This window comes from Lagenorhynchus albirostris, chromosome 3 (assembly GCF_949774975.1).
Source record: "Lagenorhynchus albirostris chromosome 3, mLagAlb1.1, whole genome shotgun sequence".
Lineage (NCBI taxonomy): Eukaryota > Metazoa > Chordata > Mammalia > Artiodactyla > Delphinidae > Lagenorhynchus > Lagenorhynchus albirostris.
In genome coordinates, this window is record NC_083097.1 from 90743400 (window position 1) to 90766318 (window position 22919).

The 22919-nt window shown below is 38.5% G+C and overlaps 2 protein-coding genes across 2 annotated transcripts in view; both read left to right on the top strand.

Moving 5' to 3' along the window:
• CAMK4 (calcium/calmodulin dependent protein kinase IV) overlaps positions 1 to 22919 on the top strand; it is a 217151-nt gene that overhangs the window by 17023 nt on the left and 177209 nt on the right. The gene's annotated exons all lie outside the window — the stretch shown is intronic.
• LOC132518174 (high mobility group protein B1-like) lies at positions 13425 to 14185 on the top strand. The gene has a single exon (XM_060146186.1). It carries the CDS (start codon positions 13541 to 13543, stop codon positions 14183 to 14185), a length of 645 nt encoding a protein of 214 aa, XP_060002169.1. The 5' UTR covers positions 13425 to 13540.

The window sequence follows — 22919 nt, forward strand, 5'->3', positions numbered from 1 at the left end:
CCAGGATGTGGAACCCTTTTACACGAACAGCAGGTCTTTTCAAAACAGCTCCTGTCGCTTTCCTGTCTTACCTTCACCAAGCCTGCATTCTCATGTTGGGTTCCAGCCCAACCAGCTATTTTTCCTCATGTAGGATCTGTCATGCTGCCCCATTTCAGTGTGCAGTGTGCAGCACCTCCACTGTCTTTTCCCCAATGAGCACCCTTCACACCATACACTCCTTGTCTACTATATGAACACCTTTTTCTTCTTCGTGTGAGCACAGGAAAGCCTTGCCTGACTCAGAGGAAGGCCATCTTACACTCTGCTTCTGTAGCTCTGGTGTACTGCTAGCAGGATCTCCTGCCTCTGCATCTTGATTGGGGTGCTTCTAAGATAGTTTCATTCCCATGTGCCTGCACAGGCTCTGTCAGAGGGAAGATTTTTTTACTGCTTTGCTAAGGATATAGGTTATATTTTGACTGAGTTAATATAACTGAAAGTTTTACTAGCCCTGTGGTGGTCCCTGTTCCTTTCTAGGCCAACCATGTCTTTTCTCTTCTTTTTTCTTTTCTTTTCATCTTTTGAAGCTTCAGAGAGGATGAGGCAGGATTCAGGCGAATATCTGGGAGAGGGGCATAGATAATGGTTCTCTCCTGTTTTCAAAAAGGGACACTGTTGGTGGCATTGTCAAGCCTCAAACTGTAAAAACACTGAAAATATCGTGGCTAAATGTGCATATGACTAAAATGTGTGTACATCTACACCATTCTTAAGATTCTTACTTAGATTTTCAGAACTGTAGAGCTGGATAGCACCTTAGAAAATCAAGCCAAGGGAAGGCACATGTCTTTCCCAGCTCTCCAAAGCTAGTTAGTAGTAGAAGTGGGCCAGAACCTTGGCCTTCTGTACTTTGACTCTGTGACACACTTCCTTCCCTCGCGAGTGCCATTTAAGAAACCAGGGCTTAAATTAAGCCACTCCAAGCTCTTCCTCCTAGAGCTTTCCTGAGTTACTTCAGAATACAACATTCCTTAATCACCAAGAAGCTCTTACAGATTATGATTTTTAAATTGGCACTATTTTCTATTTTGTATGCTGTGCTTCATTTTTTTTTCTTTTTTTTTTTTGCGGAGGATGTAGTCTTAAAAATTAAAATGCAGCAAAACTATTAAACATTGGATATTTTACACTTAATTTCTTTCACATTTTGGACAGTGTTCATTCACCTTGTAAAAAAAACCTCTGTCCCTAAATGTATTGAAATTACGTTTAAGAGTCTTAGCATGCATGTGAGAGTGCAGTCTGTTCCTGTTGGTCTTTGGGGGCTGAAATTCTCATTCTTATACAACTCATTAAGAAACTAGTCAATATGGGAACATATGTATATGTATAACTGATTCACTTTGTTATAAAGCAGAAACTAACACATCATCGTAAAGCAATTATACTCCAATAAAGATGTTAAAAAAAAAAAGAAACTAGTCAAATATGTAAGTGCCCCATCCACTTTAAAACGGCTACCTATGTTAAACTATAATATAAATAAATAGGCTTTCTTTGTTCTTCCTGAGTCCAGGAAAATTGAATGTTTGAGCAGATGAATTAATATATTACTCCAATATTTAGCACTACTTAGGAACTGGAAAAATTACATGGAGGTATTGTTATGGTGCCTGCACATGTCGTGAGACCAAGGCTATTTTCTTATAGCTGGGGATGCTACTGATTCCAAAAGTCATTTATAACAGAAATATATTGGATATTTATTCTTAATTTCAATTAATGCTGCCAGCATCTGATTTGCATTAAATAAATATTCTTGTTTTTTCTTCCTAACCCCAGTAGTTTTGCTGACTACAGTGATAGGCTGTCAAGTTAGGTTTGAATTCCTTTAACTAAGAAAAACTATTTTTATTTATTGTTGATAGAAATGACAGAAATTTTCATTATCTACAACAGGGAAAATTGCAACAATGTCTTATTTTGTTCCCATGCCTATATCTAAGCCTGTGCTGAAGAATGCAACACTAATAATATTTAATGCTATATCTCATCTTCCTTTCTTAGTATGCCTTCCCTGACGTGAGTCAGCACAGCCATTTTTAAATTTCTCTCAAATAACTTCTACTTTGGCCCCTTCAATCTGGTTTTTATCCTCATAATTCCATTAAAAAGTGACAGGTGAGTTCCACTAGACTTCCACCTCCCAAATTGATTCTCTGATCTCACTTTTTAAACCTCTTAACTGCCTGTCAATGTGCTGATAAATTTTCCCTTACCTTTTTAAAAGTGATAAGATAACCATGCTCTGCATGCCATGGAATGCTGAGCGTTCATAGACAAAGTTTACTGATGTAAATAAAACTTACCATAAGATTCTATTGGGTGTTCATAATCATGTGAACAGTGTTATCAGTCCCAGAACAAATGGTACTCACAGGTCCCAGGAGCAAATGGTTCTCACAATGTATAACCTGTGTTCAGCCAAAGCACATTTTTAGTTCTATTCTTCAATATCTATTTATAACAAGAATCAATGTTGGCAGTTTTTCCTGCCACCATGTAGAGCAGGGATTCCTAACTTTAATCCGTAGACCTCTATGCCTATGTTTTAGGACTATATTAAACTCCTGAAATTGAAAGCAAAATATTGCGTGTGTAATCATTTTTCTGAGGAAAGTGGCCATAGCTTTCATCAAATTTTCAAAGGTGTTTAAGCAGCCTTGATGTTTGAGGTTTACCCAAACATATATATTCTTACATCTGCCAGAACATTTGGGTAGCATGAAGCTTGTATTGGCCTAATCATTTAGCAAACTTTTTTCCCTTTTCTGCTGCCCTGCCCAGTCCATTTATCCTTAAACAGAGATTTTTATATTCTTATATACTCAGTTTTTACCTCTTCTGTAATTTAATTAGTTAGGATACTGTTATATGCAGGTGCAATTCAACAAGCATATATCGGAGTGCCAAAAGAAACCCAACTCAGATTATGTTAAACAACGAAATGGATTAATTGGCTCAAATAAGTAAAGTCCAGAGGTTGTTCAGGTTTTACATGTGGTTTGACTTGGAACACATTTATTTTTCTTCATTTCTTTCAGCATTGCCCTCCTATATTTGTTGGCTTGTCTTCATGCCAGCTTTCCTCATGGTAGCAAAATGCAGCAGTTTCAGTCCTGATGTTGGCAACCAACCATCATCATCCAGGACAGTAAGGATCTTCACTTCCTTGTACCACTTAATAAAGCAGAATCAGTCAACGTGGTTGAGGAGCATCAGTGCATTAATTGACTTAAGCCTGTACTACCATCATACTTGAACAAGTCATGGAAACAAAGGGAAAGAGAGCACAGTTTTTGATTAGTGTTAGTCAGGGTCTACTTTTAGGACTCTGGCATTTCCAACTTGGAGGTGGAGGTAGGTGCTGGTAGGAAAGATGCTGAGAAGCAGCTAACAATATTTATTATGTCCCTTAAATTAAGTGGGGTTCAGGCATACGGCTTCTGGTATCTGATTGCAGTTATGCTGTAGAAGATACGATTTTACTGAGGTAGAAGATGGGACTTTATTGCGTGCCCTAAAGAAAGTTATGTAAAACATTAGTTCCTTGGGATGTTTCATCAGAGTTCTGCCAGAGAAACAGAACCAGTAGTTAATACACACATGCACACAAATGCACATTTATTTAAAGATTATTTATTTTAAGTAATATTTTAAATATTATAAAATATAAATAAATACTCATTTATATATTGTTTATTTATTTCAAGGAATTGGCTTATGTGATGTGGAGGCTGGCAAGCCCAAAGTTTGTAGGGCAGGAAGGCAGACTAGAAACTCTTGGGCAGGAGCTGATGCTGTAGTCTTGAGGTGGAATATCTTCTTTCTCAGGGAAACCTCAGTTTTGTTCTCAAGGGCTTTCAACTGGTTGGATGAAGCCCACCCACATTATTGAAGGTAACCTCATATACTTTAATGTCACCTAATTATAGACGTTAATGATATCTACAAAATACCTTCACAGAAACATCAAGACTGGTGTTTAATTGAATAACAGGCTACTATAGCCTAATGAAGTTGACACATAAAACTAACCATCACAGATGTTAATAATTGTAAGGTCAAAGAAGGGTTCTGTGTTTAAACAGATTTGAGAAATGTTATATTAAACGTTGCTCTAGGACTTTTCATTCTTTAATATGCTCAAGGACATTGTGGTTTTGAACTATTTCTCAAACTTATTTGATCAGGGACATTTTTTTGTTCCCCTGAAGACTCTCACTGTACTAGTGAATACATTTTGGGAAACACTGGATTAAATTATGACTGAGAAAAAGGGTTTTACTGTAACTATGGGCAATTTTATTTGTCTGTATGTTTCTGTTGTTTGTGTTTTTAAATGTATTAGTGTGTGCTCCTCTTTCTCTGTTAAATTATAAGCCCCTTTGGGATCACACTTTGTGTTTTCACAAAGTGGAAATTCAATAATGTTGACTGAGAAATATTTTTAGATAAATGAATGGTTATTAAGTCTTGGGTTAATGATCTTTATATTTGCTCAGAGCCATCACTTTCCCTTGGCAGATATTAAATTGCAATAGCTTTAAACTGTTTGCTGACCTTTGGAGATTTTCTCACTGTGGGGAACCATTCAGTACGATGAAGCAGGTTCTATGTCCTGGACACAGTGTCTCATTTTATTACTTTTACTTTTTAATGTGACAGGCTATAACTTTGTTCCACTTAAGAGATTATTTAAATCCATAGAAAACAAGTGAAAGAAAAGAACAGGACAGGTTAAGGCCCTGAGAGTGTTTCTGTTTTTGTTTTTGTTTTGCTTTACTATCCTCTCACAATATCCAGAATGTTGCTTTACTCTCAGTGGTGCTTGGTATATGTTGTGCCTGACTCTTAGAAGAGAAAAATATTCTCCCTTAACTCTGCTTAAATCCATTCTTATTGTGATGACAAATTATTAGATCAAACAGAGCTGAGATTTGCTCTCCTGTAACCTGTCAGGAATATCACATGGTCTAGAGATGGTTTAGAGTCTGGATGTGGCTTAAAGTCCTGGCCAAAGACTGTGACCAGTAATCAAATCATGTTGTGGGTAGATCCATTTGCCTGAAAGGCAGTGGAGCATGAAAGGCAGATGTGATTGTCACCTGCATGTCCCTGTCCATGCGAGCTGTATCTTGGATCCCTGCCAAATCCTCTGAGCTGCTTACTGTATGAGGGCCACTCTAATCTGTCTGCGTGGATGTTGTGAACAAGTAAACATATTTTTGGAAAACAAATCAAAATTTAAAGTCTGATATTATTAGAAAGGTACTAGTTGAATCTGAAGAAACTATTGTTTTAAAATAGCAAGTTTGATTGAATTCAACCAGAATACTTAAAAGCCAGTTTGTGTGTGTAGGTATGAAAAAGTGGCCATATTAATTTCCTGTTCATTTCGTCACTGTCATGAAGAAAAAGAGGCTTTAAAGCTGCCATCAGTCTAGAAGTTGGGGTAAAGCCCAACCTTGTGAAACTTAAAAGGTTTCTTCTTCTGTTGTGGCCTCTCTCATTGCGGAACACAGGCTCCGGACGCGCAGGCTCAGCAGCCATGGCTTACGGGCCTAGCCGCTCCGCGGCATGTGGGATCTTCCCGGACCAGGGCACGAACTCATGTCCCCGGAACTGGAAGGAGGACTCTTAACCACTGCGCCACCAGGGAAGCCCCCTAAAAGGTTTCTTCTTCTTGAGGACAGAGACAGTCTTGAAACTGCCTGTTCTGTTTGAGACAATAACCTGAAAACTGAAAAAAAGCTGGCTTTAAAACCTTTTTTCCCAGATTATAAAGTGAATAGCCTAAATATTAGCATATTTATATATAATATATATAAAGGTATCTATAGTTATTACAAATTAATATGTTTAAATGTATTAAATATCTAAATAATTATAGCATATATTTGTTTTGAGTGTAAAAATTTTGGAAATGATAGATAAACAAAAGGCATACAATAAAAATTAGTTTTAATCCCATTACTCAGAAATGATCACTATTCACGTTATGTTCAGTTCTTTTTGTATTTGTATATGTGTATAATTGTTTTCATCTAATTATTTATCTCCCCAAACAGTTACTTTGTTTTAGGGTTAAGGTTAATGTTTTATAAATTTACAAATATATTTATTGTTGATTGATTTTAATATGCTTTTATATAAAATATAAAAACATATTTAATGTGTTCTTTCATTGAGTAGACAAAATCACATACAGCAATAGCAGCTGACCTTTAACAGGTATGTACTATGAGCTGGGTGTGTTATCTTTATTGTCCTCAACTCTCACAATAACCTGCCAGGTGGGCATTATTAACCCACGGAAACTGAGGCCTGGGGAAAGCGATAACCTGCCAGGTCACACTGGCAGTAAGCACCGTGGCGCAGGATGGTCTGGTTATCTGTCTGACTCCAAAGTTTATACTTCTTAAAACTATCACATTGCCTCTTCTGAAGTGAATTCCCTGTCGAATTTACTAGGTCCCAGACAAAATATCTAAGATATAATGAAATGAAATTATGAGCAGATTGGCCAAGCACACCAATTGGATATTCAGAACCTGACACAGGCAATTCAGAGTGCTTTCACATTTCAGGGGTACGGTGTGACTGTACCATCAGGGAACTGTGAAGAGCTCGGGGAGAGAGTCCTTTGGGCTGGTCCTACCTGATTAAAGGCATGATGCACTTCTTTAAAGAAAGAAGATATTCTATACAGGCTTTTCTTAAAAATCAGGTTTGTTTCTGATAATGGCCTCAAAGTAGTATCAGAAGACCAAAATTGGTGACTTTTCGCTGATAACCCATATTATTTTTCCTTATCCATTATCAGAGCCTATGGGCTCATTACGTGCTGACTTTATTTCTAGAATGATGCACGCATAACTGAAGGCTCAATGCCATTTCCCAGTGTACTGCTGCCTCTTCGTATAGTGTCTCCATCCCTTCAACATTCGCTTCTTTTTCCTCATATCTGCTTCATTCTTCATACTTTCTATGCTTACCTGGACCTCATTTTACCATCTCTCTCTTCATTTTTCTTTCAGTTTTCCATTCCCAATCACCATTATCTTCTGTCCTGACTACCATTTTATCTTCCACGTTGACCTTTGACTCCTGTGCCAGGCAATACTGAGCCCTTTCCTTGAGCTTTCACATATTTTTCATCCTCTTTGTCTAGCACTTCCCACCCCTCAGTGAAGTGTGACTTTTGTCAGCCCGACAACTGCCTTCGCTTTGTAAATTCTTGGACATTCTTTGCTGTTGCCTACTGAACTTAGATAAAACTTGAGCTTCTAGAGTGGTGGACATTTCTGTATCTTTAAGAAGTATAATGTGGGTAGCTGCATTTTATACTTTGCACTTCTCTTAGCTGCACTTTCCTGAGGTTCTGTTACCAGAAGAAAGGTTCTTGTGTTGTTAATAATCGCTTATATTTTACTCTTCAGCAATCTTTTGTACACTGCATAAAGGCTTTTGACCAAAAAAGTGACATCCAGTCCATTCTGCACTGGCCAAGCCATTTCATTCCAGAGGAACAGGCGTCTTTTTTGAATTCTTTCTCCAGGGTCATTTAGTCCCAGCAGAGGTATTGTCTGCTTGGGTGTCCAAGTTGATCTTGGAAATATACAAGTGCACTGGTAGTAATTTAAAAACAAAAACAAAAAAAACCTCCAAGGCCATAACAGAGAGGAACTACCTAACAAGACACATTCAGTGTGTTTGCCATGCCCACTGCATCACTAGTCTAGAAGGAAGGCAGGGCTGATTAATTACAGCTGTCTCTTCATTTAGCTTCTTTTTAAAATAAATAATACAACTATGAGGATTCAATCTGAGAGTGCTTTTATTTCTTTCTGTGATTTTTTTGGTGTCTGTGCTTTTCTTTAATTCTCCATTTGCTTTTAATTTTTGTCCTTTCTGCCTAGTCTGTCCTTCCCTTTAAATGCTTCTAAATATCAAATCTAAATAAGTAAGAATGTGATACGTAGCTGTGATGGAAGGGAAAATTCAATATGTGTTCATCAGTGAAGGCTTCCTGGTACAGACGTACATTGAGGCAGCTCATACTTTTCTAGTTCATTTTGTGTGGTGTAAGTATATGACTTTGTGGCAGTGAGTTTGGGGTTCACCAGGTCTTCACTGTTCATGTCTCCTTGCCATTAATGAACTCAGATTTGATGGGAGAGAGCAGGGAATAATTATGAGTCCAAACTCTTGCATATATGTACATTTTCTTTTTCTTTATGCTTGCATTACTTCTTGATTCATGTTAGCATAACAGAAAGCATCTGGGCTAGGGCAGAGAGTTATGGGATGCCAAGGCATAGTCATCATTGTAGAATGCCAGGGAACCATCATATTCATGACAACTCTGGGAATTACTCCCCAAGTCTGTAGTCACACACTTTCCAAGAATGGATCTATTTGGAGGTGTATTTTAAACTTTGTCAACGTCATTCGTATTGGCTTCTTCAGTTGATTCATGTGGGGACTCTGATCGTTGGCTGCTGAAGTACCATCTGTACATAGAGATATAGGGCTCAAGCTGTAAATAGTATGGCATATTGTAAAGCCAGAAAGAGTAAGTGTCTTCTTACATATTTTTGTTTAGTATGGGTAAGTGTGGAAGAACACAAATAAGACTACTTCCTTATTTAGGCCTTCATGATATATTCAAGACCAGCATTTTCTTATATATTTTCCCTGGAGCTCTCCATTTAACCACTTTAAATTGAAAACAGTTTTGGGGAACTGTGGTTACTAATGGTTACACTAATGGTTAGTGTAACAAAATTCTATGAGCCTTACTTATAGGTCTCAATAAGAATGTATACATAACACTTAGCAATAGGCTAATACCTAAAAAATAATAATGTTGCAATAGTAAGTTAATTGTGATGTGATGCTTATAAAAAGAACTTGCTAGAAAAACTTTGACTAAATATTTTGTGACTTGCTACAGGTTTGTTTGTTTTTTCTGGAGAAATTCTTTTACCTTTGATTCTACTGATTTTCAAAATAAGGACTGGATAAGGAACTTTCCCCTAACATAATGATAGTTAGTAATGTAGCATTGCATGGACTAGAAAAATAATTCCAGTAGTCTACAAATTTTCACCAGTCTGATAACTACTTGGCAATAGCAAATGATACTACCTGTATTTGTGAGAGCTCTGCATAGACAATGTATAAAGAGATATAAGGCTGTAAGTTGTATTTGCATTTGTATTAGCTTTCTAATTTTTGTTAAGCCTGTTTCCTTGTCTACAGAGACTTATTTCTTTGTCATTTGGCCTTTGCTGATTAAATAACTAGTTTATAGCAACACACACACACATTCACGCTGGTAATGTCTTAGTCTCTGATGTGGAGGTGGACACTCATTTCTGCATGAGTGATACTTCATTGTGCCTCTTCTGCACCACCACTCCTGCCTTTCATCTTCCTCCAAAAGCACCTTTGGGTTCTGGCAGCTGCATATGGAACAGCCTTGGAGCCATGTGCTCATGCGCCTTTTTTGAGCAGATATCCCCAACCAACCGCAGGTGCTGCCTGCCCGCTTGCCCTAGAAGCCTGGGAGGAGAGTCACTTCCAATTCCGGACAGGGCCGGGCTGTTCTGCCTCAACAGATGGTCAGCATTTGCTTTTCTCAGTCCTGTCACCTAGAGAACTCCAATAATGTTTTATGTTCCGTTATTTACTATTCATCAAAAAGAAGCAGAAAAGGGGAACGCAATGCCATATCAAAATAATCAACAGCTTCAGTGTTGATGAGAGTGAAACATGATCGTTTAGAAAAAGAAAAAGAACAGAAATGAACATGGCACATTTGCTAAAACGCTTAACTACAATGATCTTGATAGTTAGATTTTAGATCTTGATAGTATTTATTTAATTTTATGGACGATTGAAAAGATTTAGCTATTGGGCTTCCCTGGTGGCGCAGTTGAGCTTCCCTGGTGGCGCAGTTGAGGGTCCGCCTGCCGATGCAGGGGACACGGCTTCGTGCCCCGGTCCGGGAAGATCCCACATTCCGCGGGGTGGCTGGGCCCGTGAGCCATGGCTGCTGAGCCTGCGCGTCCGGAGCCTGTGCTTCGCGACGGGAGAGGCCACAGCAGTGAGAGGCCTGCGTACCGCCAAAAAAAAAAAAAAAAAAAAAGCTTTTATACATTTTTTTTATTTTTAAAAAATAAGTGTGCCAGAAATGGCCACTTTAATTTTCTAATTTTATATTCCTATATGCACACTGATATTTCTTCATCTCAGACAAGGCTTTTGTCATCATCAACTCCATTAAGCTACATAATGACAGGTCAATTCATTATTTGAATAATTTCCAAATAAGTTTCAGTTATTTAAGTAATGAATTGCTTGTTATGTTATATATAAATATTTTCTTTTCACCTAGAAAGCATTTCAGAAGTCATACGGTGCTCAGATATAGAACTCTGGTAAAACTGTCAGTTTAAGATCAGAACATTGAATCTGGCTGATGAAAAATAGAAGCCCAGAATAAATGATCTTCCCGTAGATTATTGCTGCATATAGAGATGGAAGGGACTCCAATTTCGTTCTCAAACATAGTCAAAGGTCTGTTTTGGAAGTTGAGGGCAAGTGCTTTAGTTCTGCCTCCTGGGATATAACTAGATATGTTGCTGCATCCTATTAACTCATTTTATGAGTTTGACACAAAAAGAGAAGCTGACGGAAAATGGGGATTAGGGTGGGGAGCATGTGAGACCCAAAAGGAGGTCATTGTGGGCAGACCCTCCAGGAGGCAGATTGCTGCAATGTGACCATTGCAGTGTGGGCTGTAAGATGATCCCAGGTCTGCTCAGAATCCTTTTCTAGATTGTGAGCAGGGTTGACACCCTTGATAAAACACAGGGAATAGACCTGTCGGCCTCATTTAACTCCTTCTCACTCTGTGATGACATGAACTGATATTAACATCAAAATACAAATTTTAAAGTGTGGCAGAGATGATGTTCATGTAAGATATGTAGAATTAACATTTTAAGAGAGAAACTGAGGGACCAAGAGGTCAGTTTCTCTCAGGATTCAGAAATCCCTTCTCATAAATACATCTGCTCATCCCATCTACTCTTTATCACCTATGATCGCCAGCATCTACAGGGCAAGGGATTATCACTGCTAATACCTCAGCATTGCATCAACATTGGCATCTACAATTCTTTGGGTGATGGTGGTAAAAATAAAGCTAATTATGAGTAATGAAGGTACTGGTCTCAATTCCCTGGTTTTCTCTGGGGTTCTGGTTCTTGGGGGCTTATTTCCATACCCTGCGTAATTACTTGTGTTGACCTTGATGGGGCCCACATCAGGTGCTGCGGGGAAACCTGAAGCACCATGTGTCAATAGCACTGCAGTGAGCTCAGTGACTGCAAAAGAATCCAATGAAGTCTCAATGTTCCTAAAGCTGACCTTTGTCCAACCTTTACTTAGAACTTTGAAAAAAAATATAGAGCAGTTTTTTGTATCTTCTAAATTGGGGCTGATTACTGGAATTCCCTGGTGTGACTGAAGTACATTTCTGACTGAATTTACTGATGGTCTAATAGCATAGTTGAATGTTATCTGAGCTGTTCTTGATGGCCACGGGGCCTGGTTCCTGTGTCTTACAAATAACTTTGGTCTGCCCATCCCATGCCCTCATTACCTGCATTGGATCTACTCACTTGGTGAGCTGTGGGAAGAAAACTTCTTTCCAAGTACTAAGGAATTATATTTCTCCTTACAAAGAGAAAATGTTCGCAGCAGTCTTTATTATAATCTGAATGGGTAATCTTGGACTCATGCCCAGCAAGTTTATTCTTGTGTGGAGTAAGCTGATTTTCTAATTTTCTGTGTATCTCTTGGTAGAGTTTACCAAACTGCTTATCTTTGCCAACAACTTCAGCTAGGTCAGAGTTTTGAGTAAATGCAGCAGAGCCTTTAAAAAGCCATTATCTAAAGTTCCCTAAGATCTCTATTGCCCGCTTTTAGAGTAACAATTTGTACAGCACCTTAGCTCAGCCTGTCTTGGGAATGAAAACAAGAGCTGAATTGCATGTTTGCATCCCCACAGCCCCAAGCTGTATTTGTAAAGTCCCCATTATTTATCTTTGTAGTCTCAGAAGCTTTGCATTTATAGATTCATTGCATCATCATCTTATGATCATTTGGAGTCTCTGATGGTGTTCTAATTAAAAGCTCATTTCCTAGTTACCACAACACTGTTTTACACCACTTAAAATACCAACCTCCTCCAGTGTATTTTTGGATATGTGGGTAATGGATTGGAATCTGCAGTATTGCAGGAACTAAGTAATTTTAAAGCTAATAGTGTAAAGACAAAACGATTCGTTTTAAAGTAAGTTTTCTCATCTTTAGAACAAACACACACACATACCCCATATATAGCCATATATATTTTGATACTGACTAATTATTCGTTTAAAACTGAGTGCAGTCCAGGGAAAAATTGCAGCAACTAATGGATTCTCTTAGTGTAATTTGATTTGAAGTATAGAAAAGAAAGAAAAAGTGATTTTGACCTACATACCCAATAGGATGTTCTTACTGTACTCATGGTATCCATGGGAAGAATACTGAAGGAGAAATGGGCAGGTTTCTGACAATCCATTGGAAGTAACAGGGATCTGTGGTCTCTGGAGGATAGGTAAAGGTATACTGCCCTGAATTCTCTTCACCAGGTCATTACAGTGACCCACATGCATTGCTCCAAGTGATTAGAAGATGTTGTAATTTTTTAAATACCATAGCCATATGTGTAATCTCCTAATTGTTCTGATTTCCATTAAGAAAATGTGATTCACAAAATTTCCACAGTATAAAACTAATTAAAAGTATTTCAGGGCTTCCCTGATGGCGCAGTGGTTGAGAGTCCACCTGCCGATGCAGGGGACACAGGTTCGTGCCCCGGTCCGGGAAGATCCCACATGCTGCAGAGCGGCTGGGCCTGTGAGCCATGGCCGCTGAGCCTGCGCGTCCGGAGCCTGTGCTCCGCAACGGGAGAGGCCACAACAGTGAGAGGCCCGCGTACCACACACACACAAAAAAAGTATTTCAAGAGAGCTTCATGTTATCAAAGTATTTCCTGTGACATTCATGTAAGAGTGAACTCCTTTAGGGTGTGAAAGTGAGTTTTTATAGATCATTAACAAATTGACAGATCTGGAAATAGAAAAATATAAAACTGATGTGTTAGGAAGCAATGCCAATTTAAGATCGATCAAAAGTGACAAAGTACTCCTGAAAACTTTAGATGAATTAAGGAGAAAGTAACTCAATTTATAAGCCATTTTGCAAGAACATAACAACTATATACCCTTGTACGTTGTCTATAAATTCTTTTGGTCTGGCTCCTGCTCTCACAGCCATTGCAGTACATTGAGCTCCATAGAGACAGCGCCGGGGCAAGTGAGAGCCGGACGGGCACTGAGCGACTCTGTGCCTCGCAGAGGAAAAATAATTAAGCATGGGCAAAGGAGATCCTAAGAAGCCGAGAGGCAAAATGTCATCATATGCATTCTTTGTGCAAACTTGCTGGGAGGAGCACAAGAAGAAGCACCCAGATGCTTCCGTCAACTTCTCAGAGTTTTCTAAGGAGTTCTCAGAGAGGTGGAAGACCATGTCTGCTAAAGAGAAAGGAAAGTTTGAAGACATGGCAAAGGCGAACAACGCCCGTTATGAAAGAGAAATGAAAACTTATATCCCTCCTAAAGGGGAAACAAAAAAGAAGTTCAAGAATCCCAATGCACCCAAGAGACCTCCTTTGGCCTTTTTCTTGTTTTGTTCTGAGTATCGTCCAAAAGTCAAAGGAGAACATCCTGGCCTATCCACTGGTGATGTTGCCAAGAAACTGGGAGAGATGTGGAATAACACTGCTGCAGGTGACAAGCAGCCTTATGAGAAGAAGGCTGCTAAACTGAAAGAAAAGTACGAAAAGGATATTGCTGCATACCGAGCTAAAGGGAAGCCTGATGCAGCAAAAAAGGGAGTCGTCAAGGCTGAAAAAAGCAAGAAAAAGAAAGAAGAGGAGGAAGATGAGGAAGATGAAGAGGGTGGTGATGAGGAGGAAGATGAAGAGGATGAAGAGGAAGAAGGAGATGATGATGAATAAGTTGGTTCAGCGCAGTTTTTTTTTCTTGTCTATAAAGCATTTAACCCCCTTGTACACAACTCACTCCTTTTAAAGAAAAAAATTGAAATGTAAGGCTATGTAAGATTTTGTTTTTAAACTGTGCAGTGTCTTTTTTTGTATAGTTAACACACTACCAAATGTGTCTTTAGATAGCCCTGTCCTGGTGGTATTTTCAATAGCCACTAACCTTGCCTGGTACAGTATGGGGGTTATAAATAGGCATGGAAATTTAAAGCAGGTTCTTGTTGGTGCACAGCACAAATTATTTATATATGGGAGTGGTAGTTTTTTCATCTTCAGTTGTCTCTGATGCAGCTTGTACGAAATAATTGTTCTGTTAACTGAATACTACTCTGTAATTGCAAAAAGAAGAAAGAAGTTGCAGCTGTTTTGTTGACATTCTGAATGCTTCTAAGTAAATACAATTGTTTTATTAGTATTGTTGTCCTTTTCATAGGTCTGAAAATTTTCTTCTTAAGGGGAAGCTAGTCTTTTGCTTTTGCCCATTTTGGATCACACGAATTATTACAGTGTTTATCTTTCGTATAGTTAGCTGATAAAAAGCTTTTGTGTACATACCCTGCATACTCATGATGAGGGTAATAAAAGTTTAAGTGAGACAGTTTTCATCCGTAACTGAAACTCAAATCTTTATCGGTTGATATCACATTTCACATAGCCCAGGTTCATTTACAAAGTGAAGAGTAACCAATCTACTCACAGCATGGGATTATTAGAATCAAACATTTTGAAAGTCTGTCCTTGAAGGACTAATAGAAAAGTATGTTCTAATCTTTACATGAGGACTCTACATCCTTTAACTCCCATTACCATGTAATGGCAGTTATATTTGCAGTTCCCACGTTTAAGACTGAGAATGTATCCCCAAAAGCGTGAGCTTGAAATACAAGACTGCCATATTACGTTTTTTTGTTGTTGTTAATATTAGTCCCAAAAAGGCTCTGGAGAAAAAGTGCTGGCTATGAATGTCTTCTCCTATTTATCTAAATATGGATTGTTTAGGAAACTTGAGATCCTCCATTAAAGGTATTTTTAATTAATTGGGCCAACTTTTAAAATTGTATACCACATTTTAAATCAGGTATATTTTCCTATATTATGGTTTGCCCCTTTATAAATGAAATAGACATGAGGGAAGAAGACAAACTTTGTCTTTCAGTATGAATTACCTGATTTATTTGAATTTGATTTTTCTTTACAAAACTCAAGCTCATTCATCAGGGTCATATGTTTATCTGCTTAACAGTTTAGGGAACAATTTGGCAATTTTGTGGTTTTTGAGATTATCGTTCTCTTAAAGTGCCAGTGTTTTAAAATAGTGTTCTTGTAATTTTACATGCTTTTGTGATGGAGTGCTGTTTTGTTATATAATTTTGACTTGGATTCTTTCCATTTGCATTTGTTTTATGTAATTTCAGGAGGAATACTGAACATCTGAGTCCTGGATGTTACTAATAAACTAATAATTGCAGAGGTTTTAAAAAAAATTCTTTTGATATCATCATAAATAATAGCTGAAAAGATTTTTAAAGGACAAAGTAAGTGTATCTCTTTTTCCTTTTATGGCTAACATTCTTGAAGGAGAAGTCAGTCCACTTGTTTTCTCCTCATCTTGGTCTCCCATTCTCTATCTAGATCAATCTTGATTCTGTCCTAAAACTAAAACACTAAGGTCTCCTTTTATTAGCCAAGTTCAACAGAATTTTTGTCTTTATATTCATTGACTTCTTTCTGGCATTTGATGGCTTTGATCATCAAAACTTTTGGAAACATTTTCCTTTGGTTCCACTTGTACCATGTCTTCTGGTAAAATCTCCTTCATACCTCACTGGCCCTTCTCTCCCTTCTTCATTGTTGTTTATTTCTTGGTCTATTCCTGAAGTGTAGGCTTCCCCCAAGCTACACCCTCAACCTTCTTGTCTTCCTCTACAGCTCTTGCTCAGTGATCTTGTATGTGCCAACATTTTTGGTTATAACTCAGTATTCTTGTCTTGAATATGTATCTATAGCACCCAACTCTCTTCTGAACTGTAGGCCTGATTTTCCAATCTGAATTTTTTATCTCCCTCAAAAGATTCCCATTTCTCTCCCTATATTCCTGCTTTTACACTTCCAAGCTCCCATGTGATTAATCTCAGTCTCTTCCTTGGCTCTGTTCACTCCTTATTATCTCTCAGTTCACTCTCTAACTTCCCAACCCTGAAGATCCTTCAAGTCCAGAAACTTCTCTATATCTCTACTGCCACTGCTTTGTTGAAGCCCTCAATCTTTCACACTTGGACTGTTACTTCAGTGGTACTCTAACATGTATCCTGATCCCTAATTTCTTCCCCTTAACATTTACCCTCCTTATAAAATCGGAAATACCTTTCTAATTAAAATCTGATCATCTCAATTATGGTTCTTAAGACATTTTGCAATCTGATCTCTCCCTGCATTTTTGGATATGTAAATTGGCTGCCAGCTTAATTTTTGGCACCTCCATCTTAAATGCATTGTCACTCTTCTCAGAATGCCTTTTGTCAGACCTTGTCATATGATGAACCCCTGTACATTCTCTGTGATACAGTTCCATTGTCATACATGGTGAAGTTCTTCCTGATTCTTCTAAAACTCACAACTTTGTCACAAACAATCACAATAATAATTGTCTTCATCTTCCTCACCTCATCATCCTTGAGATTTCATCTTCTACCTTTGGCAACTGCCTTTCATGACACCATAGTGAGGTCTTTTTTGTGCTTCTAACATTGGGAGAGAGTCACTCTATTTGGTTCCCACATTTACTGTGAAAAGTTGGGGGGGAATGCTCCCCCACCTTGTGTTGCATTCTCTTCCAATTTATGCATTGATTACAAGCAGAATTTACCTCTTATCCCTTCAGTAATAAGGCCTTATCCCATGACTTACCGTTCATTACAGACCTTCTCCTCTTGTGAACCAGCTTAAGCTCTCTGGGGCTGGAATATGCACCAGTCTGAGTGACTGGCACGGTGCCCTTCTTAAAAGTGTTTCTTTTCCCCACATGTTTAACCATAGTCCAGAGTCAAAACTTGTACAATGTATCTCCCTTTTTCAAGGTATATAGCCTAAGGCATTAAAGAGAGGCCCTTATCCTTGATAGTTTAACAGTTTAGGAGTCTTAGTTCTGCAGGTTCATTCTTGTGTCCACTTATTAGCACCTTCCATGGATTCCTGGGCTCCTCACTCCACCACTGTATCTTCATGGGCTGTGAAGACCCAACTTAGGTCTTCCTTCTGCAACTTTGTTGTATTAAAGAAAAATTTCACCCAACCAGCTAAACCAGCAAAGAAGACTTTATACAAGACAACTGCAATAGGGGAGAGAGATTATTGTAATAGGAGAGAGATTATTGTATTAGTTGAGCTTGAATTCAACTCCACTGAAATAAAAGGCAGGAGTGTTTTTAAGTGCTGAGTTGAGCTAGTGGAAAAGTACTGGAAGACACTAGTGGGGAGATTAGTCAATGTGATTAGGCCATCTGTATCTGCTAATCAGTGCTTACGGAAGTTAGGCTCCTACCTTCACACAGAGACTGGAAGATAAGGATGCTATCTTTCTTGATGGTTACATTTCAAAGGGATAGTTCCCCTGTCCTGGAGAAAGAAAGACATTCCTGGGTTATAGAAGATTTATATCTCAAAGGGGCAGAGGAAAAAATTATAAATGACAGTTTTCTAAAGTAAATTCTCTAAGGAAAGGGAGGTCAGGAGACTATAGTCAGGAAGAAACCTGTCTAAAGTTTAGTCAGACAATTTGAAGTCCATCTTGGTCATATGGATAAGCATAATCTAAAAGGTAAATAATGACCCACTTAACTTACTTTCATGTGGCTTTTCATATTCCATCAATAACAGTGAAATGGGTTGTGCAGTAGGGCAGGTACCATTATTAATACAATTTATATATATTTAGCCTAATAATATGCTACAATTGTGAATAATTTCCCTCTTACATTATATCCTTTTGAGGAGAAATGAAAAAACACTTCAAAATAAATGCTTTGCAATTATCACTCTTTTCTTCCTTCTGACTCTCTATTTATTATAAGGTGAATGCATTTATCACACAGGCAAATATTTCTGGTTTGATTGACTTGTATTATTGCTTCTCTTTCCTGTGGAAGTACCCATTAGGGTAAGTTTTTTTTGCAGCATAGAAAATAGTAATTTAGCACCCTAGCCGGGTTGTTCCTAGAATAAATGAATCATACTAAACCAGAAGGCATATAAGTTAAAAAGAAATGGTAGCAGTCAGTAAGACAACACAAAGAAATCATAGTTCACCATCACCATCTTTCTAGAAGGTACACTTTCAAGAGTGATTCTTGACTACATTAGATGATTTTTCTTTTTCACTTGGTGGAAACGGTGTTTGACTTAGTTTCCCATGCCTGTTATGTGAAATCAATTTCATAAATACAGTTAGTGATCTCAAGGCAATACTGATTTTTAAATTATATTACATATATCATAATTATCATTGTGACCCGACATTTTATATAAAGTTTGCGTGAATTGGGGAAGATAAAGGAAAGATAGGAGTTCAGTCAGGGTACTGAGTTTGATCTCGGGTGGCCTTGGCCCGCAGTGGCTTGAAGCAGGGTTTCGGTTCCTGGCCAAAGATTGGGGTCGGGTCTCGGCAGTGAGAGCACCGAATCCTAGCCACTAGACCAGTGGTCAGTGACCAGGCCCTGGCTCTTCGGCTTTGCAGAAAAAGAATTCCCACAAAGATGGAAAGTAGTGAAACAAGTAATGTGTTTATTAGGAGGAAAAAAGAGTACAGTATGTGTGGACAGACACACAGGTGGGCTCAGAGAGAGAGAGTCACGTCTTCGTGGCTGTTTAAATCACTTATATAGGGCATTTCTTCTGGGTTTCTTTGGCCAGTCATTTTGATTTGCCTGGTTCACAGTCCATATTTGGTTTATCTCAGGATCCTCCCATGTGTGCATGTGCATCTCTTAGCCAAGATGAACTCTACCGAAGAGGTCTATGTGTATTTAGCATCACTTAATACTATGGGGTGGCTCCCCCTCCCTTTTTGACCTCCAAGGAGCTTTTCTGCTCATGTGTAGTTGGGGAGGTCTCTTGACTTTGAGAATGAGAAATATGTGGTCTCTTATCTTCTTGGGCAGGGCCCGGCCTTCTCCCTCAATTGTCTTGCTCTTTTTGTCTTGGAGTATCGGTCCACAGAGAGCAAATTCCAGTTGTTTGCCCCGGGGGCCCATCTATCTCCTGCCTCAAGTCTAGTGGTCAGTAAAGGCTGTTTGGGGACAATCAATAACTTGAGCTCTTTAGGAAATACTGTGGTTTATTCCTTCACTTTTATCTTCGTTTGTATTGCCACATTTGTTCACTGATCCATTTCTTTCCTGCCATATTGCTCCTGCACTAGCCTGCTTCACCAAACCCCATCACCATTGCCCTCTCTATCTGTCTCAACCCAATTCCAAGCCAGCCTCTCACATCTCAGCTGGATTTACAGCAGTTTTTATTGCCTCTCTAATATCTATTTTTTGCACAGAGTAAGCCTTTAAAAATGTAAACTAAACCAAATTGTTCTTCCTAATATCTGTAAAACTCTCCCATTGCTTCCCAGTGTACTAAAAATAAATTTCAAACTGTGACCCTCGAAACCCAATAGACTTTAGACTCTGCCTACCTCATCCACCTAACCTCTCACCTCTTACCACTCTCCCACTGGATCACGATCCCCAGGCACACTGTCCTTTCTGTTACATATAGTTACCTGAAAATTTTCTTGTTTATCTCTTTGTTTTGCTTGTCAAGGTGCTTTGAGAATATAAGCCCCATGAAGGCACGGATCTTGCCTCTAATTATATACTGCTGTAACCAAAGCACCAAGAACACCCCTAGAACATTGATATGCTCAGTAGATAGTTGAGTGAGTTGATTAATCAGTTTTCTAAATAAATATCACTTATTGATGTCCAACTGTCTGCCAGGTCCAATGCAACATTGATTGGGAATCAAAGATGAGTATTGCATGGTTCCATACATCAGGTGGCTTACTGACTGGCTGTTATCTTTATCTGGGCATCTGGTTATCAAGCTGTCTTTTAGGGTTTATATTTAACTTTGGGGAATCAAGATGAATTGATAATATTCATGAGTAGTCAGATACTTTTGGTTCTCTAAGTACACTCTATGTCTACTTCCAAGGAACCTCTTAAAATATAGCTTCTCTCATTATATACATATTATTTATTCACTTTAATAAGGCTTTATCCATCAGGTACAGAGTCAAGCTTTTTACTGCTTATTATGAGATATACACATGAGAGTAAGATGTTTACCCTGTCTTCAAGGAATATGAAATTTAGTAGGGAGAGAGAAACTTTGTATTCTGATAAACATGAAATAAAGCTATATCTTATAAATTCCATTAAAAAGGCAGAACAAATAATAGAAGGATCCAGAAAAGGGAGTAATCAGAGAGGAGATGAACAGGAAACGCTCCATTAATAGATATGTTTGATCTTGGGTGTTTTTTTTTTTAATACAACATACAATTTTTTTTTTTGAAGATGTTGGGAGTACGAGTTTATTTATTTATTTATTTTTGCTCTGTTGGGTCTTCATTTCTGTGCGAGGGCTTTCTCTAGTTGTGGCAAGCGGGGGCCACTCTTCATCGCGGTGCGCGGGCCTCTCACTGTCGTGGCCTCTCTTGTTGCAGAGCACAGGCTCCAGATGCGCAGGCTCAGTAGCTGTGGCTCATAGGCCTAGTTGCTCCGTGGCATGTGGGATCCTCCCAGACCAGGGCTCGAACCCGTGTCCCCTGCATTGGCAGGCAGATTCTCAACCACTGCGCCACCAGGGAAGCCCCATCTTGGGTTTTAATGATCACTATGATTTCGACAGATGGAGGAAATGGCACATATAAAGCAAATGACAAGTTTTTCAGATGAGCAGCAGCATCAACATGAAGTTTTGGAATAGACCTCTATGCTGGAAGGCTTTGAAATGTCTTTGGTAGGTGGTGGGAGCCACTGGAGATTTCTTAGCCGGAGTGCCACTAGCACAACTGTGTAAATTAGACATCTTTTAGCAGAATGGATTGGAGTGAAACAAACTGGAGGCAGGAATACCAACCGATTAGCAATCTTTTGTGATATGACAGTCCAGAGATGATGGAATAACGGTTTGGTAGGATGGTAGTCTTCCTAAAGAAATATATTCAGGACACACACACACATGCACGGAGACAAATTGTGTACTCACAAGGAACTTTTCCCTTTATACATTTATCCTGAATTGGAGTTATTCCATTCTTCAAACCTAAGTTTTTTTACCTTTATACTTATGAACTATCTCTTCCTGTAGGTTATATCAGGAATAGATTTTTGGGTCCATTTTACTATTCTCATGTATTAAAAGCACGTTTAGTATCTCTATGTATCCTCAAAATGTTTCACACTTTTGGCAGAGTTGAAACATCCATACTTGAGTTTGGTCTTTATTTTTTATGAATTACTGTCTTGCTATTTATCAGGCTTTCTCAGCAGATTGGCTTATTTGGCCTAATTTTCTCTATAAATCTTTCACTCCTTCCCCTTCCCCCCACCCAACACACACGTGTCACACACACAATTGAATCATACTTGTCTCAGAGATGTTTTGCCATACAAATCACATGTCTAGCACTGTGACATTTTGTTTGTATGCCACATTCATATATTTTAGTTGAGCCATATACCAGCATACCACAGCCCCAGCTAAGGGTGTCAAAGTGCTAAATCCATTGGATGTGTTTCAATTCTTACCTTATTTGAATTCTTAGAATATTTGATGCTGATGATCACTCTGTCCTTGAAACATTTTTTTCCATTAGTTTCCATGATATAACATCCTCTATGTTTTTTTTTTTCTCTTTGCCTCTTAGTCTCTTTCTTCTCTAGTGGAATATTCTCTACTTGTCCATTAAATATTGACACTTCCCAAAGCCTAGTTCCCCTTCTCTTCTAGTTCTGAAATACTGGTGCAGTTGTTAGCTTCATTCCCACATCTTTGGCCAGTAGGATGCTCTTCAGGTTGGCTCCTAAATCCTTTATAAATGACCGTACTAGTCTCTGATAGCTTCCTTGCTATCTACTTTGTTAAGATATTCTGGGCTCTCCTTATACCTTCCCTACCCTAGACCGGGGATCAGCCATCTCTCCAAAAAGTCCTGGTTTTCTTTAGTAGTAAATGTGTTTCAAGACTGTAATTTGGGCCTAGTGGTGCTCGTTGAGACAGGATTTGCCATTGTTTCTAGGCTTTTTCATTATATATATATAAATTAACGTTAATACTTATGATTCAGGTTTAGGACTGTGTGGTTTTCTTTCTTCCACGTTGAGAATCTTGGTTCTGAAGGATACAGGGAGTGATAGAATTAGAATATCCCACATTACAAATACAATATCCGCAGAATAACAGTTTTAACACTATCGCCACCAGTATGATTTATGTATTGCTTTTGATTTAGAAAATGTTAGCAAGAATACTGATGACTATGTTGTGCACATATTCTAATTGATTTAGAAAGTTACAGACCACAGTATCATTTATTTGTTTGCGTAACAAATAGTACTGATTAATAGGAATGATTTTTCCTCCGTATTCCCTTGTCTGTACTTGAGGTTGTCAGTGGATTCCAAGAGAACCC